The 18128-nt window shown below is 48.0% G+C and overlaps 1 protein-coding gene across 2 annotated transcripts; it reads left to right on the top strand.

Moving 5' to 3' along the window:
* The first annotated feature begins 4731 nt into the window (after positions 1-4731).
* ANKDD1A (ankyrin repeat and death domain containing 1A) lies at positions 4732-18070 on the top strand. 2 transcript variants are annotated; one of them, XM_074880244.1, is made up of 15 exons: positions 4732-4780; positions 7091-7194; positions 7868-7966; positions 8573-8671; positions 9138-9242; positions 10096-10194; positions 10615-10713; positions 11855-11953; positions 12285-12383; positions 12615-12713; positions 13656-13754; positions 15119-15214; positions 16368-16569; positions 17309-17440; positions 17653-18070. In XM_074880244.1, exons 1-15 carry the CDS (start codon positions 4747-4749, stop codon positions 17712-17714), a joined length of 1527 nt encoding a protein of 508 aa, XP_074736345.1. In that variant the 5' UTR covers positions 4732-4746; the 3' UTR covers positions 17715-18070. The 2 variants fall into 2 exon arrangements, with proteins under 2 accessions (XP_074736345.1, XP_074736344.1); XM_074880243.1 differs by lacking the exon at positions 4732-4780 and having other exon boundaries at positions 7872-7966.
* The last annotated feature ends 58 nt before the right edge of the window (positions 18071-18128 follow it).

Genomic DNA, 18128 nt, shown 5'->3' with positions numbered 1-18128 from the left:
TGAAACACCTCATTCTGCGTTGTCTGAAACACTACACAGGATGAGCAGAGTCTGGGAAGACAGGAAAAATGGAATTACAGGCTCGTGAAATGGACACTGACAAAAACCTGAAGTGTTGAGCTCACTCACATGCCGTCTGTGTTTAATCCAGTCATCAGACAGTCTCTGTTTAACTAAATATTTGACTTCAGAATTGGACCTGAATTATTATTGGCAAAGCTTCCAAGCTCCACAGGTCCCTCTAACAAGCTGTTCCTCTGTGGAAGCCTTGCAAGGAGATGAATACAGCCTTTGAGGAAAGTGCTGGATCCCTTCTCGCGCTTCCAGAGGGGATTTGTGGAGTCCCGTTAGGTGTCCAGGGTTTCTGAAAGCTTCATATGTTGACTGTTAGAAGCTACAGGGCTGATGTTTGTGTGCGTTGCTGGGATGTTCCCAGAGGAGTTCTGGCTCCGCAGCATGTCACAGCAACAGAGTTATCAAAGCAAGCACCAAAAATAACCTAGTCTACAGGACAACTAAAAGCCTAGCCCAGACAAAAAATAAATAAGATGGAGCCACACATGAAGCCATGTAGCCAGAGCTGTAACGTGTATTCCATTCTAATGGGACAGATCTGAAAGCGCAGTCTGCAAACCAGGACACAGAGCTGGTACGGTTAATCTCTTTCATACCCACAGCAGGGACATAAAGCAGTGCAAACATACAATTCCACACGGCATCAATGGCAGCTGTATACCACAGTGCCCAAAGGGTGGTTTAGGTGCTGTCACGCAGAGCCCATGGTTGCTATCTCAGCGCATTGTGCTGTTTGACACCTCGTCATGTAAAAAGAGTCCACCAGCACTGAAAGAGGAACGTGGTCATCTCCTCTCCTATGCAATATTCGATTTCCTAAGTGTGGCAGCATATGCCAGAAAAGACAGTCCTCCAGGGATAGAGGCTGTTCCCCGAGCCAGGCTCCCCCACTGCGGGCAGCTCCAGGGAAGCAGCACCTTGGCTTCCTGGACTACAGGCAGCTGCAGGCAAACCTTCCAGTTTTGCTTCCAAAGGAAGATTATAAATTAAAGTCCAATTTGCTAAACCTTTAGGTAAGCAACTGTTTCTGCATAAACACATACTGGTTTGTGGGCTGTGTTACATGGCTAGCTGCAAATCTGACTGACTTTAAAATCACAGTGTATACAACTAAACCAGAGAGCAAACAAGAGGCACATTTTAAAATGGCATGAATTTAAGCAGCCTGACTCATGATTTTTGAATGGAGATTGAAAATAATGATTATCCTAAACTAACATAAAAACTGTGCATGCACGGTAAGAGCACAAAATGCTATGTCAGAGAGCTTCACTTGTAAGTGAGAAAAAGCACGTAGCCGGCTTAGCTAAAATTATTCAAGTGAAATAAAGTCGAAGACTTTAACACTTTTCTGAAGTTGGGGTCAATATGTGAAATATATTGCAAAAAGAGCTCAAATTACCACCTCCCCCCGTCATTCATTATGCTACAACATTAGTGGAAAAATTCAAAAGCTTTTTTAGGTCTGTTAGCTAATAAATGGATCGCTAGGCAAGTGTTCAGCGTCGTTAATAAATCCTTGCAGCATTCTGTACTTAGTATCAGCAGAAAGTCTTTGTCCCTTCCACCCCTGAACACATACGTATTTAGTAAGGACAGAAGGAACTGCCTACATGGCTTTTTTTCTGCCTACTGAAAACACCCAAGCCCACAAACAGATGCGAACTTTCAGTGCATCTGTGCTACTTCTCTTCCAAGGTCAGCATTAAGCAGCAGAAGAGCCGTAGGTGGTCAGTCCTGGCTGATTCAAGCTCTGGAAGAGGTGCAGACAATGACATTAACAGTGACAGGTTAAATCCGGACAGCTTTCCATCCAAGGATTTCTTACAGCATAACAAAAGACTAGCAAGAGCCAGAGGTCCCACCCAAGGCTGGGATGCATGGTACTCTGGACAAGCCGGGATTATTCCCTGCCCTACTGAGGGCTGTTTCCCCAGCCCCCAGGCACCAGGGTACCCAGTGGGAAGGGCTCAGCCCTTTTCAGTCATTCTTGCTGGCGCCATTCCAATTTGTCTAAAGACACTTAAATATTCATCGAGAGAGAGCAAGACTGTCTCGCCGGGTGCACAGACTGCTCTCCAGGGAGATGGGACACCTGCCTTCTCCGCTCCCTGCTCCATCAAATCATTAATTATTTAAAATAACAGGAAAGAGCAAGAAAAAGTCTCTGCACCAGACATGCTCGCAGCCTGCTGTTTACAGTACTCTCTGGGGTCTTGTGGAGACCAGGGTTTGCATCTCCCCTCCGGCAGAAGCAAGGATCAAACCTAGCTTTCCCCCTTCCTTGGGGAGGATGCTCTACCCATTGAGCTATTGTACAAAAGAAGGGCTTCCCCTTTATCCAGACAGACCTTATGTTTGCTTTTCCTACCAGAGAGGGTGTCTTTATTTTAATTCAATCTGAATAAAAGGAAAACAAAACACAAATCCAAAGCTCTGAGACCTGCAGCTAGCCACAGAGCCCCACACAATCTGTGCTCACTCGAGAGCTTAGGGTCTACTTCCCCTTGCACAGCCAGGCAGGCCAAGCCCTGCTCGTGGTCCCTGCAGTGGATCCGCTGCATCCACGCAGCGCTTGGCTACAGAGACCCTTGGCAGTGGGATTCGATGAGATGGAAACCACCCGCTCATCCCTGCTGCTCCCTGCCCTGAAGATAGTTCTGGTGTAGCTGTGCCCGGAGATGGGACGTTTCTGAAGTAGCAGAGGGTCTCCGCATCTCTGCATCCCCCCGGGACGCTGCCTGCGTCCCTGCATCTCCCACCAGACACACACATGCCCCACGCTCTCTCGCAGGAGCAGCACAAGGGTCCCTGGGACAGGGGTGTCCCCCCAAACTGGCCTGAACCCAGGGAACAGCCCCAGCTACACCCTGGAGCTCATTGCTCACTGCAGCAAAGCGCTGCAGGTGAACAGCACTGGCACCCTCATGTGGTCGCCGGGATCAGCTTGTGCTGACAGCCAAAGCAATGGTACAGCGAGGCTGGAGGGCAGGGGGACAGTCCTGCTGAGGAGGAGAGAGGGCCCCTGACAAAGACCGAGTCTGACCCAGGTCTGTAGGCCAGCATGGTACAGGGAGGGAATGCAAAGCCGATGCTGCAGGGACTAAGTCGAGAAAATTAGGAAAAATTAGGAAAAAATTTTTCACAGAAAGAGTGGTCAGACAGTGGAATAGGCTGCCCAGGGAGGGGGTGGAGTCACCATCCCTGGATGTCTTTAAGGGTCGTTTAGATGAGATGTTGGGGGATATGATGTAGGGGAGAACTTGTAGAGTAGGGCTGATGGTTGGACTCAATGATTCCAAGGGTCTTTTCCAACCTGAATAATTCTGTGATTCTGTGAGAAATCAAAGTAGCGGAGCAGGAAGGCTTCTTGCAAGGTCACCCCTCTGTCCTGTGTCCAGCAGCAAAGAAACCCCCAGTTCTGCAGTCAAATCCCCTTTGCTGTCTTGGCCACTTCTCCCATACACAGGAGAAACCAAACTCCTGCCTACAAAGATTTAAGCTCATGCCTCCCAGTCCTGCCCATCCTGGATTTGCAGAATGGGTTATTGTTTTCTCCTTGCACCACCTTCCTATGTATTTGAAGGCCAACAAACAACGTTTACTCAACCCAAGGTGTCACTCAATGTGTCACCCCGTATCCGTGGCAAGACTGACTGCAAGCAAACACCGGAAAGGTGAGAAAATACAAGGAGTGGGGAACAGTTGTGTGCCACACTTACCCTGACAAATTAGATACGGGGAGAATGCTGGGGGGCGACAGACCATTGCCAGAGACCTTGCGCAGGCTGAACTGAAATGGCTGTGGCAGAAAGGGTGGCCTCTCTGTAGCTCCAGTTTTCTGCCAGGAGAGCCATTACCTGTTCCTTCGTGAAAAGGCAGCAGGAGCTCTCTAGCCTGGAGACATATAATACTGATGGGACCAAACACATAGTTTTGTAATGTTTTTGGCTGGTTTGGATCTTTTTTTCTGCCTACCTCAGACCTCCCTGAAATAGATATGATTCTCCCCCCAGCCTCAGCTCAGCCACTGTCTGGTTCCTTCCTCCTCATACTATCAAAATGAAAAAGAGAGTAAAAGACAAAACCAGACCCAGATGCTGAAACAGGAGAATTAACTAAAACTCTGAGGGAAGAGAGCTTTTAACCCCCTCCTACACCCACTGCTGTGCCCTGGCTGTGTGGTAGATGAGAGCACCTGATGCCCTGGAAAAGCCAAACCCCAAACCCTGCTTTCAGGGGAAAAACAACCACCACTCACCCCGTATTTTCCACAGAACAGAAATCCCTCTCCTCCGAAATCGGTTTGGAAACACAATTAAACCACCCACAGCCTCCAAGCGTCAGCACTTAGCCGAGCCACGCTGAGGTAGAGTGGCACCGGCCTAGGCAACAGCCGTGCGGCCCCCTGACCGCAATGGCGGTAGCTGGATTTCCCCCCTCAAGTCATCCCAAACCGGCCCGAAAACACTGTGTTTGTCGGCGGGAGGATTTATTTTATTTTATTTTCCTTTAAATAACAGTAAAAGAGGCGCTCTGCGGCGGCGGCAGTCGGGCCTCCCGGGAGGCGGCGGGGCCGCGCCTGTCAGCCCGCCTTGAGGCGGCGGGGCCGCGCCTGTCAGCCCGCCCTGAGGCGGCGGCGGCGGGCTGGCGGGGCCGGCGGGCCGCGGCATGGGGGACGACCTGGCCTCGGAGGGGGACACCCGTGAGTGCGGGCGAGGCGGGGGCTGCCCCGGCGGGGCGGGGGGCGCCGCGCCGTGAGGGGGGATTTGTGTGGCGGGAGAGGGCGGGCGTGGCAGCGGCCTCCCCCCGCCCCGGGGGGAGCTCTGGGGCAGGGCCGAGATGCTTTAAAGAATAACAAGACGTATAAAAACCAAAGTCGGTGCATAACCTACGCGGGAATCGAGACTGCTTTTGCCCCGAAGCATCCTGCATCCCTGAGATGCTGCACAGAACGCCAGTAGCCCCCACTTCTGCTTTATCGACCAGTCCCTGGCTGTACTGGGTTGTCTTTGTGTCCTGCAGCCTCAGGTAGAGCCCAGCGGACAGTTTTAGTGCATTTCTGTGCACGCCTTTCTTCTCCTTTGCTGCTATTTTAAACCTCTTGCATAATAAACTGTGAGTTGGTGCATTGCACTGAGGGTAAATCATTTAAATTGTTTTCCACGCTGTTTGGGATAACTGAATTGATAGTCAGTACCATAAGGTATTAAATACACCAGAACCTGAGCTTGAAAGAGGAGGAAAAACTTCTAAATATCTCCTGATATGCAGCTGTTGGATGGGTGTGTGCCATGGTGAGGAGTGCATTTACATTTACAGGGTTGGCTTCACCACTGTGGACACTAAGTAGGAAACTCAGACCGTCAAATTGTTTCTTGTGTATTGCTGAAAAGAAATAAATTGTGACTTCTACAGCCTTAGTGGTGCAAGGTTTGTTACTGCATCTTCACAGGTAGAGGAAAGAACAAGTAAGTCAAGGGGCTGTTTGGCATCTCTTGACAATGATGCTTTGTGCAATCATGAAGTGTAAGAACACATTTCTGACACCTGCAGAGCAGGGCAGCAACATTTGCTTAACTGAAACATAGGATTTACACCACTGAATGGAGATAAACATTTGCAAGGAGGAAGTATGTGTTAATAATTAACATAAACTCGGCAGGTTTTTCCCAAGTTCTCCTGATATTTCCACTCAAATGAAGGGTCCATGTGCTGTCAAAATGCAGTCCTATTAACACACCTGACCAGATGGGAACAGGGTCTCAATATACAGTACAGAAAATCCTTTTCCTGCAGAAATCAGTGTCCAAATCCTACTGAATTCATTGTGACAGTGGGTCCGACACTCATGAATGATCCTGTCTGGTATTGAGATTTGTGTTATTCATGTTTTTCTTGAGCTAATGTTTTTTGTTTGAAGGTAAGAGGAACAGAAATTAGAGGATAAGGTTATACCTCTGCTGCCCTAACAGTAGGGGTGCCTTTCTTCTGTGCCCTCCAAAGAGAAATGGGATAGTGCTATTTAGACAGCAAGTGTCCTGTTTATCTCCTCAGTGTAGTGGAATGGGAGCAATAGTATGTTTTGATGATTCTTGTATGGCATGTGGCTAATGTCTAGTCGATACGTTGTACAAACTGAAGTTGCATTGAGCCCCTGCTACACTCAAACTGCAGCCTGAGATCTGCAGAAACATAGGAGAGAGCAGAGCCTCTGAGCCAGCTCTCCAGTGCGATGTAAGAGGCTGAGGGTCTGCCTCAAGCACCTCTTGAAATAATTCCCTAAAAGCACTCGGGCAGAGACAGAGTGCAACAAAAACTGACACCAGCCTTGCCAAAAACCTTGAGAATGTTCCTGTGGGGCTGCGGCAGGCCCAGAGTCACAGCCTTGCTCTCATTTCTTGGCAGGAAGGTTCGTTCGATCAAGAAGATTGCTGGGGCAAGGCCCAGCATGGAGAGTAAACACCTTTAAGTTGTGCCTAACTGTGCAGGACAAATAACTGCCACAGTCTATTAAGAGATGCAACACTAATCTCGGGCCAGGTACCAGTTTTGGGCTGCTTAGCTGATTCAGGTTGCCCAAAGGGGCAGAGCAAGATCGTGTGTGAAGGCCTCCTTGTAGAGCAGTGGGATGTAAGTGGAAGAGAGGGTCTGTGTCATCTGCCTCAGCCCTCACACCAGCTCTGGGCCTCGGAGGGTGCCCAGAGGACATGGACATGATGGATCTAAAGGTTTTGCAGCTGGAGCAAGCAGAGAAAGAATTAGAAGAGAAGCTGGTAGGACTGGAAGAGCACTGATGTGGCACAGGTACTCAGGGAAGGGGAGATAGTGGGAGAGGACATATCCAGCAAACATGCCCTGTAGGGCTGGGATTCTTGTTGGAAGAATCTTTCTGCAGTCATCCTTCCTTGAAGCCAGCGGGGCTGGTGAGATGAAGGGGAGGTTTGTTGGGGCATGCTGCTTCGTGCTCCTTGCCAGCACTGGTTTAATGCCTGCTCTTCTGTCTCTGCTGCAGTGCTTCATTCAGAGAAGGAGTTCCATGATGCGGCAAAGCGGAATGACACGGCCAGGATGGAGGAGCTCATCAGGAGAGGGGTCGACATCAAAGCCAAAAACAATGTGAGTCCTGGGGTTTTCCACCTCCAAGCTGCAGGAAGTGCTGAGGGTGTGTTTCAGAACTGCAGCTTCTTAACGCTACTCTTTTCATTAGCTGCTCAATTGGTCAAAGCTTTAAAATACACCACCCAGTGCTAAATAGGGCCTGTGGCAACTGAGCAATTTCATAACACACTGAAACCTACAGCACTGCCATCCTGACCAGACTGGAAAGTTGCAAGCACTGAGGGAGGGTGATAATTTATGGTTCTCCTTGGAACATGTGTGCCAGATACACATGGCTGCAATGAAAGGCTTTGATTTTGCTATCTCGGTACGCGAAGGCTGTGGGACTCACTCATTTCCTGGTGCAGGTCTCCCCTTGTTGACCAGTAGGTCCCTGGAAATACGGGGTTGCACTCACCCGCTCTGTTTCAATCTGTCCATCCATAGTCAGCGATGTTTCTCATTTCTGTGCTGTCATTAGAGTCCAGAACTGCAGTTTCTGAGGAGAAGGTGATTAGCACATGTCTGCCTGACAAGAGAGCAAAGAGAGAGAGAGGGCTATGTCCAAAGAAAACCCTGCACAGTGTGATGAAATCTGGCTCCATGGATGGCAAAGGAGGTTTTGGCCTTCAGGAAGGCTGGTGAATACAGAGGCATTCTGCATACATCAGCCTTACTTCTCCCCTTCCAGACAGGCCGGACTGCCCTGCACTGGGCTGCAGGAGCTGGGAACGTGGATGCTGTGCGACTGCTCCTGGATCACGATGTCCTGGTGGATGACAAAGACAGTGTACGATGGCAAATGTCCCTTGTGTGTCCTGCAAATGTGTTCTGTGTTGGGGGAGCACTGGGGATGGGGTGCTGGGCTGGCAGTTACAGAGCACACCTTTGCCCTGGGTGGGTGGCACAAGGCGTTGCAGTGTGTGGGAAGCTGTGGTCTCCCTGCTGAGGCAGGTGCAGTGCCTTTCTGGAGCAAGCCTTGTTTTCCAGTGTGTATATGCTCTGTCTTTTGGCCTTTTCCTTTCATGCACAGTGACCAGGAAGTAGGCTGGTAGAATCTGTTTTTCTGTATAGCATAGGGATGCTTGGCTTGTTCTGGTCATGTGGTTGGGGCTTGTGGGAAGACAGTGACAGCTTGCAAGTTCTCTGTCCTCCATAACAACGAGGCTAATACACACCATTGATTAGGAAGTGGCAGCCTAGAGGCAGGTCTCTGCTCAGCTGCCGTAACCATCTGTGGCAGGAATAATAGTAATTGGAGAAAGTGAGGCTGAAAAAAAAAAACAGAGAAAAATATTTGGGAAACTTCATGAAGCTAGAGGGACAGCTTCCCTCTTGGGTGGGGATGGTGGTGGCAGCAGTTTGGCTGTAAGTATCTGTCTTCTCTTCCTCCCAGTTTGGAATGAATGCGCTTCTCCTGTCTGCCTGGTTTGGCCACCTCCATGTCCTGCAGATCCTCGTCAATGCTGGGGCCAAGATTAACTGTGTCAATAGGGTGAGAGAGTCTCCCTACGTGGGTCCATCATGTGGCTGTAGAGAGTGACAGGGAAGAGAGAGAGAGGCTTACCTGTGAGCTGAGGTAATCGTGTGTGACAGCATCTGCTGCGGGGGACTGCCATCTGCACTTCTGCCTTATTTCTAAAACAGGTGTCATAAATGTAGCTATAGAGATGTACACAGCTTTCTCAGCTCACATTTGTGCAGTGGTGATGTGAAAGGTGTTACAGAAATGGGAAATGGGTTTAGTGAATCAGCAGTCCGTGTATTCTAAACCAGACCTTGGTTGGGAAAAGGAGCATTAATATTTCAGTCATAATTTGCTGTCTGCAGCACAAGGTGGTTTAGCCCTAGAGGTGCAGGGGGACATGGAATGGGTCTTTGCTAACAGGAACAAGTTGTTAAAAGAGACTGTCCCGCAGTTTTGGACTTATTAAATGAGTAGTCCTTTATCTCCTCTCCAGAACGGCAGGAGCCTGCTCCACTGTGCGGCTCAGAGGGGACATGTCCGGGTCGTGGAGTTCATCATGGAGGACCTGGAGGACATGTGTGTGGATAAGACAGACAAGGTAGGAATACTCTTCACAGCTTTGTTTCACAAGGTCTGATCTTGCTCTGTTGAGCTTAGCAGGAATGTTGCCCTTGGTCTTGGGAAGAGTCTCGGAGTCAGATGCTACTCCCGGAAGCCCTCCTGCAGAGTGGGGCTTGGGGATGACAGGGATTCTAGCCCCGGTCAAGTCGGCAGCCACAGCTTCCCAATGCAGCCTTTTGTAGAATAAATTCAGGAATTTCAGTGTCCTCTCTCTTGCAGCTGATGCTCCAGAGTGTATTGTAGGTACGTAATAACCAAGGGTAACCCTCTCCCAGCATGTTCCAGCATTGGCTGATCTGTTCCTGAAGACAGCACAAGAACACACAGGAGCTAGCGCACGTTATTCCACTCCATGTCCTTCATGGTTCTAAGAGTGATCCCCACTCTGATGCTTGGGAGTTAAATGAAGCAACAAGAGATCTGCCTTTCCCCAAAAGGGGTTCTGACTCACTCGATAACTGGCATCTTACATAGTAATTAAATTTTTTTATTCTTAGTTCCTTTTAGTGAACTATTTATTATCCTCTATTTGTATGAAATAAACACTGAAAAGATCTCTTTTCCAGTGTTTGGTGAGACCAAAGTGCTTGGAGTTGTTAGCCTGAGTGGATAGTTCTGTTCACCTTGTTTTGTTAGGTTCATCCCAAATGTAAAGCAGAATAAAAGTTAACACCAAAATATAGAAGATAACTAATTTTGAAGTGCAGCGCTTTTTTCCCCCTGTGTACTGGGTTATCACCCAAGGCATTATTATATTCCTTGCAGCAGATGATCTAATCTTGTCCTTTCTGAGCCCTTCTTGGACTGTATTTCTCTGTTTCCTTTCAAAGATGGACAGGACAGCATTTCACCTGGCTGCAGAGTATGGGTGGCTGGAGGTGGTGGAGTTCCTAATTCAACTGGGTTGTACTCACAGTGCCAAAGACAAGGTACGGGCATAAAACCACACGCAAAGGAGGTAAAGTCCAAGGATTAGAGGATGTGAAAGTCAGGGAACAGGATACCAAAAGAGGCTCATGCAGGCAAATTGTCAGCAGTTGTAACTATGGTTGTGGTATGTCAGGGCTTTACTTCCCTCTCCACTTGCAAGCCATTTGCACCTCAGTCCATATTGGATTTCTCTCCAGGATTTTCAGACGGGATACGCAGCGAGCCTGGTGGACCATGACCCAGTTTAAGGTAGCTGGGTTTCTTCCCTCCCTGCTGCACCTATTAGAAGATTATTTTGGACTCATGCTACTGGTTACAACCTCCTTTTCATTCACGCTGGGTATACTCTGTGCAAGGTTGTGATGTATGAACACTCAGTCCTGTGATACATACATGTATGAGGTGATGTTTACTTTCAGGAAGAAAATACAGCATTGCATTTAGCTGCTAAAAATGGACACCTTTCTGTGCTGCAGAAGATTATAGATGTTGGAGTGAACCTTGATGAAAAGAATTTAGTAAGTACATTTAAATGAAATAAAAACCACATCAGTTTTGCCCTTTCCCTCCCCTCTCTCCTGCCACAGTCATGAGGCTGAATAGTCAGTATTGACAGGAGAGGTCTAGAAGATAGCTGATTTTATCTAAAACATACGTTTGTAAATGCAGGTCACGCTTGCAGAGTATCAGTGAAAGGCAACATCCTTGGACCAGTATGCAATTCTAAAGTGTTGCCTTTTTTTCCTGCTGTATCTGCTGACCTACCTTATCATTTCATTTAATCTCCATTTTTCTCCCTGACCCTTGTACATTCAAGTGCCTAAATGGTTATTGAGTGTGTTTTAAACTAAACTTCACTATGCTTTATAGTATTGACTTAGTCACTGAACATATGGACCTTCTGTTTGAGATCTCTCTTTGACAGACCTGCTTTGGAAAATTATGTGGCTGGAACACAGTTAATGATTTAGATAGCAAATATTGGCTTGGTAACACTGTTATTTATTCCAGGGCACACTCCCAATTAAGTTTATCAGCAATTTTTTTGGTCTTATTTGGTTACTGGCTTTGAAAAGTGTATTTGATTGTGATTAAGATCTGAAAGAAAGGGGAAACCTCCTTCAGTGGTAACTCTGGTAGCATTTGTCTTCCCCCAGATGAGCTGCACTTTGTGCGAAGAGCAATAATAAAACCAGATTAAATCCCTTAGGAATTCTGCTTGTTTCTGTTTTCTTGAAAACAAATGAGCTGCAGCCCTCAGAAGGGAGAACCAGTGATTGAGGGCCATGGGTTTCCAGTTCTGCCTGTGGCTGTCTCTGGGCTACTCCAGGAAAATGGTTTGTCTTCATTGCCCATGTGAAATCCTTTTTTGTTTGCTAATGGGCTGAAGGGGAGAAAAGATGGTGAACACGATGTCTGTCTTGCGGCCCATGGGCCAACTGTTTCCAGGGGCATAAGGACAGAGCGGTACTCTGATATGTTGGTGGCAGATAATTGTGGTTTTATTTTCCTAACAATCGATTTGGGATCCGTGGCCCTCAGAATTGTTATTTTAACATTCATGGATTCAGAAGACAGGGTAGAGGCTTGCTCATTCCAGTGCTCTATCTTGGCCTTGTCTACAGAAATGCTGCTTGTCTCCTTTTTTGCCTTGTCCAGGAAGGACTCACAGCTCTGCACCTGGCTGCTGAGGGGGGTCACAGCAACTCTGTGAAGCTGCTCTTGGAAGCCGGTGCTGATGTCAATGCCCAAACCCAGGTGAGCTCCGTGGAGGTGATTCCATTTCCAGACACTACTTTGTGGATTTTTGCCCAGATCTGTGGCCCATTATTGGGTGAGGCCGCGTGGAGCCCAGCACTTCAGAAATAGCTCAGGGAGTCCAGAGGAAACTACACGTGGCTTTGTACAAAGAGGCAGGTGGAGCTCCCTGGGACCGACTTGGCCCTGGAGACGACCTCTATGAATTTGTCAGTATGGGGGCTTGGGGCTCTTGCAGGAGGGAAGCAGGGAGGTGTCTGTGGACAGTCATAACTGCAGCCTTTGAGAAGAAACCCTGGCTAATACCCATCTCTTCTGATGTGCCTCTCAGAAGAAGATGAACTGCCTTCATTACGCAGCACAGCACGGCTATGAGGAGATAGCCCGGATCCTCATGGATGCAGGAATCCACACAGACACTGTTAATCATGTAAGTCTCACTCAACGCTCTCGTCTCTTACAAAAAGGCAAAACCAGTTTGTGGAGTTGTTCAAAAGCACAAAGCAACTCGGTAAGGACCAGTGCTGCTGTGGGGTCTGTGCTTATGGGGCAGTACCGTCCCCAGTCCAGGCTGGCAGCTGTCTTAGAATAAAACATGCTCATGGTCCTTCCAGTGCCATGAGCTTAAGCTGTTCTTAAGCACAGGGTCTTCTTTCCGCAGCAAAACGCATCAGCGACACACATTGCGGTACTGCAGAACTTCCCAGCAATGGTGAAGCTCTTCATCGACGCGGAGTGTGACCTTGACATTCCGGATAATGTAAGACTGCAGCTCCTGTTTTTTGTCTTTGAAATGTGAACCAGTTTCGTGGGGGATTTGATCACCTTGGGGACAGGATTAAAGAGGAGTGCTTTAAAACAGGGAAAACCTGGAAGCACAACTTAAGAAACGTGAAACCTGTGAAATGATTGAGTGTTGCAGTGAGGTAATCGCTTGCTGGCATTCAACACGTGGGCTGTGCCATGTCCCTGCGACCTGTGCACAGCAACATTGCATAATCAGGCTCTCTCCTCCCTGCTGGAAGCAGATGGGAGAAATTTCAGGCTGGAAGATATTCTGCAAAATGTTCGGGGGGCTGAGAATGGGAAGAAAGCCTGGAGATTGTCTCACCAAATTGTAATTTTATGAATGAGGGGCTTTGTGTAGCTTGTTTTTAATGTTTCAGTTAATGTTCATTCTTGTAGTGATGTTCTCTCCTGATGACACCATAAAATTGCCACATTTTGTCTTTGATTTTAGTTGTTTCCATTAAACAGTCTCAAGGTGCAGTTTACAGTGCATACACATTAACCCAGCCCTGTGTCCTGGGAACAAAGAATTGGCACAGGTCCTTTCCTCCCTTGGCCAAACTATCTACCTATAGAAATTGTTACAGAAATAACAGGAAATAACGTAGTTCTATAAGTGGCCCTAGGGAGCTCTATGGAACTGAAGACGTTCCTTCTTTAGACTGAAAAGTTATCAGGGAGGCTTCCTACTGCTGATGTTGGGACAGGGACAGACCAGTTTTGCTCAGCCTCAGGAACCCAACTCCAGTTTGAGGTAGGAGGGTGTTTGGCCCTTGGTTTAAAAAGGGATAGAGGGGAGAGGAGGGCAGAGCTGACAGTGTTCCAATAGGCTTCCTCCTGGTATCGTTCTCTCCTATCCTTCCAGCCTCACGCTTGTTCCTCTCTGAAATTTAGTCCTTTCACCCTCCTGCAGAGGCAGCAGACCTCGCTCCACATTGCTGCGGAGCATGGCAGGCAGGACATTGCCGAGATGATTCTCATTGCAGGAGTTAATCTGAAGCTAACAGACAAGGTAAATGTCTCCATGGGTTGAACAGATTCTATGGGGGTATGGAGGGAAAATACGGGTGGTCTTTGCCACTGTTTTTCATCATTTTCAAGGAAGGCTAGTAATAATACTAAAATTCGGATGTTTCCAGAGATAAGGCCTTCAAACACTGCTGAGAAGGTTATTTTGATGTGTTTTCCAGGAAAGAAGTGACTGGTTCTTAGGAAGGTAGAAAACATTTCACACAATGAACAAACTTTTTCTTCTCAAAGTTGTTCTAGTTCCTTTTACTTCTACTTGTACTGTCATGCACATTAATATCATCCTCTCGAATAATGATAAATAATATACCTCAAGGATTACAGTACACATGTTTTAGTAGGTTAAAAGTATCTGGTTGGTATAGATCTGGCACTGGTGTCCAGGGCTTTTGCTCTCTAATTAAATCAACAAAAGGAATTCTAGAGGAATCAGGCAAGTTGTGTGCAGCCCAAAAGTGTGGTATGTGCCGAGAAAATGCTGAAGCAGGATTGAGCAGAGATTAAAATCCTGTCTGCCATTTGCAGTGGGTTAAAGCACACCACAGACTGGAAGCCACCTGGCTGAAACAGCCTTCAGCTGTGGTGAATGTTTGCCACCTTCCAGCAGTCCGCGGAACCGCAGTGAGACTCAGTGCAGGGAACACATTCACACTTTTCTGTGGGAAATTGGGTTTCTGCTCACGTCTGAGGCTAGAACTGTTCTCACTGGCGTGCCTGATGCCTGGGCTGGCTCGCTTTCCTTCATGCAACTTTAAAACTTGCTCCTTTCTGCTATACGCTTTTAGATACGAATACAAATCCCCCCCTTGCCCAATTCAAAGTCAGGTTTATGTGAGGAGCGTAGTTACATTTTCATAGTCCCATCAGCTTCTCCTAGGAAACTGTTTCTAATCATTTGTATGTGGAGCCTATAAAATTAATGAGGTTGTATAAATCACTTCAGTTTCATGTGTCAGCAAACCTGCTGTGCAAAAGGCTATAAAATACCTTGGATTGTAGTGCTGAGCTGGTCCATTGACGGCCGCACCCATGCTGCTGGGAGCCTGAGAGCACCCTGCCATCACACTGCGGGTTACGGGGTGCTCTCCTGAACGGGCAGGTCCCCTGTGGCAGCAGAGGACATGCTGCAGAGCCTAGAAAATGATTCCCCATGCCCTGCAGGCAGCAGCTGGAAGCTACCTCACATCCGAGGTGTTTACAGGTACAGAACAGGGGTCCTTCATCCCAGATGGGTGCATTGCTCCCAGCTCCCAGCCCGTGCTGCCTGCACTACAGAGTGAGCGTGGAGATTGTACCTCCTCAGCGTGCAAGGTCTTTTCCAGCTCCTTTTCCCCCTTCTCATTTCAGCAAGGGAAAACATCTCTGGATGTCGCCGCCCGAGGCAATCACATCAACTTGGTGGACATGATTATCAAAGCCGATCGGTTTTACAAATGGGAAAAGGTGAGCAGCTTACACCACCATCCCCTGCGCTTTCCAGGGCAGATGTAGCTTTATACTCTCCATTGAGACTCTACCAGCTGTCAAAAGGAAAAGAAATACAGGACATCCTGTGACAGCCTGACCTCTAATTTCATCACCTTACTTAAGAAAAACAAGTCTTCACCATGCCAACATCATCAAGGCTTTCCTTATTTAAAAAAGCCTCTGTTGTTAAAACCCCCAAGCTGCACTGAAGGGAACAGGGGGCTGCAAAGATCCTTTGGCAGCTGTTCCCAAAGCCTGAGGAAGGGAGTGGGATAGCATTAGTTCCTTTTCCCAGAAGGAGAAACTGAAGCACCAAGCAGGAAAAATGCTTGGCCCAAGGTCCCCAAACGGGATGTGGGGAGTTTTTCAGCAGTGGAAGGGAGACGCCTCTTGTGAGCAGAGTGATCAGTTCTTGTCGGAATCATACAATCGACTTCTCTCTCAAACTCCGCAGCTGGGGCTGTCCCTCCTGCGTTTCCCAGTGTGGCCCAGCAGCCTCCCTCCTCCCACGGCCCCCTGCACAGCTGCTCAGCCCCAGTCCCACGTCTGAAACCCTGCCTACCCCAAGCCTGTGCCCAAACCAATCTGAGCAGAGCCTGTGCTGAACGTACATCCAAACCCTACACCCCTCGCATCTTCCTAAGACCCTGGGCATCCTCTCATACCAGGAAAGGCAGTGCTTCAGCCAGGAAAGGAAAGGAAAGGGAGGAAAGGAGGGAATACACCAGTGGCTTAGGCGCAGCTTCAGAGTAATGCTGGGTATATCAGGCCCTTGCTGGGCTTCTCTCGTAGCCCTGGGGTGAGTCATTTAGCCTCTTCCCAGTCTGGCGTGTAAAGGAGGCGAGCGTGAGCCTATGTTGCAGGGGAGCAAGATTTAATGAAATGATTCTGCACACAAGCCGCAGATAAAAGGCACTAGAAATGCAAATTGCGATCTGCATGGGCTCCCACAGCAGAGCTGCTGTTAACAGCGTTTGTTAACGTGCATGATCAGAACAGAGTGAAACGAGAATAAAAAATGTGCGGTGCCAGAATGAACTCAGAGCAACCCGCAGAGGGAGGATGTGGGAGGCTGCAGGACAGGTACATCTGCTGCATCCCAACTGAAACCCCTGCCCTGGTTTTGCAGGACAATCTGAACAGCGACTCCGACTCCTGGGTGGCAAAGCACTTGACCTTTAAGCAAGATCACAGGCTGGAAACGCAGCACATTCGCTCAGTGATGTGGAGATTGGCTACTAAGTACCTCAAACCTGGTGAATGGAAGAAGCTGGCACATTACTGGAAATTCACTGATGCCCACATCAGGGCCATTGAGCAACAATGGACAGGTATAAAGCACTGCCAGGTATTCTCCTTCCTTCACTTGGACTGTGTTTCTAGGAGATAAGTCTGCAGTATTAGCAAAGCATGAAAAAACCAAACAACTGGCTTCTTTGAAACAGTCAAAAGATTAGGTTAAAAATCCTGTATTTAATTAATGGGGAGGTATCTACACGCTGGAATTTGTCTAGGAGTAAAGCACATGGGGGTTAGCGGTCCATTGCTCGCTGCTTTGGAGGTACTGCCAGACCTGTTAGTCCTTGCTACAGAAATTAAATAAAAAATTCTTGTTCTCTAGGACAGGAGAAACTTGCTGGTTTTATTTTTTTTCTTTTAAGGAGCTGAACCAAGAAGGCAGTGAAGTTCCATTTAGATTTTAAGAGACACGTTAGCAGAAGCAGGTTCTGGGTTTCTGAAACAGATCGCTGCTGGTTCGGTTACTGCAGGGACTCCTGCAGTTTGCGTGACGCGAGCAAGGGGCCAAGCTGTGCTCTGAAGGCAGAAATTCTGAAGTGCCATGAAAGGTTGTCCGACAGGCCCATGCTCACCCATGGCCCACTCCATTAAGTTTAACGTTAATCTAGCGATCACACCACAAGCAGGAATTAAGCTAAACTGTACTTTAGACCAGCCTAGTCAAATCCAAAGAGGAGGGAGCGGTGTCCGAACCCACCGATTCAGAAATCTGCTCTGGTCGGGGCCGTGCATGGCCAGTGCAGGATCTCAGCTGGGGTTTGATCTTGCCAGGCACTAAAAGCTACAGGGAGCACGGCCACAGAATGTTGCTTATCTGGCTCCACGGCGTGATCACGGCAGGAGAAAATCCAATCAAGGGATTGTACGAAGGCCTTGTGGGAATTGGAAGAAGAGATTTAGCAGGTAACACTTTGTCTTCCTTCAAATAATCACAGTGGGCATGACCCAAACCCTGTGGTTACACAGAAAAACTCCAGCGAAGCCAATTCCCACAAGCTGGAAGCCACCCTGCCCTGCGCCCTTGCTACCATTACATGGCATTTCTTCCTTTTATTTTGATACATCCTGCCACAACTTTACACTCTCTGTGCAGCAGAATGTTCTCTCTTTTACAGAAAGCATTCGGAAAAAAGCAAATGCAGACTCAGCCTCTCCACGGAAGTGTGTAGCAATGTAACCCTGGAGGGCACCCATGACTCCTCCAGCTCAGCTTAGTGCCACAGGAGAAACACCTGCCCAGAAAAACTCGTCAGAAGGCAGCTGCAAGTACAGGGCTTCTTGTCCTCAAGGGCTGGTATCGCTGCTGCTTCCTTCCCAGCCTAAAACAAGGTATCAGCTAACAGTCTAAAATCTGTCTTTACACAGAGAAGGGAGATTTTTATCATCTGTTTCGTATGGTCTGGGTACTGCAGGAAGAGTTCAGTGAGCAAACCTCACTTCTCGTACTGCGAGTGTCAGGAAATCCTACACTATTTTACTGTAACTTGTTTACATCACATTTTTGTAAATAAATTTTAAATTCTTAATATTTTAAGTTATTGAGGGGAAAGCCTTTGTTTTCAGGAGTGTTCTTTACTTACCTTGTTTGGGG

Source organism: Strix uralensis, chromosome 11 (genome assembly GCF_047716275.1).
Source record: "Strix uralensis isolate ZFMK-TIS-50842 chromosome 11, bStrUra1, whole genome shotgun sequence".
NCBI lineage: Eukaryota > Metazoa > Chordata > Aves > Strigiformes > Strigidae > Strix > Strix uralensis.
This window is presented reverse-complemented; position numbering and strand designations above follow the sequence as displayed.

What these genes read in the sequence shown, in the direction of transcription:
- ANKDD1A (XM_074880244.1), top strand. Translation starts at nt 4,747, where the DNA reads ATGGGGGACGACCTGGCCTCGGAGGGGGACACCC. An exon ending in ATGTCAATGCCCAAACCCAG is followed by an intron (nt 11,954 to 12,284) that starts GTGAGCTCCGTG and finishes TGTGCCTCTCAG; the next exon opens with AAGAAGATGAACTGCCTTCA. An exon ending in TGGAAGAAGAGATTTAGCAG is followed by an intron (nt 17,441 to 17,652) that starts GTAACACTTTGT and finishes TCTCTTTTACAG; the next exon opens with AAAGCATTCGGAAAAAAGCA.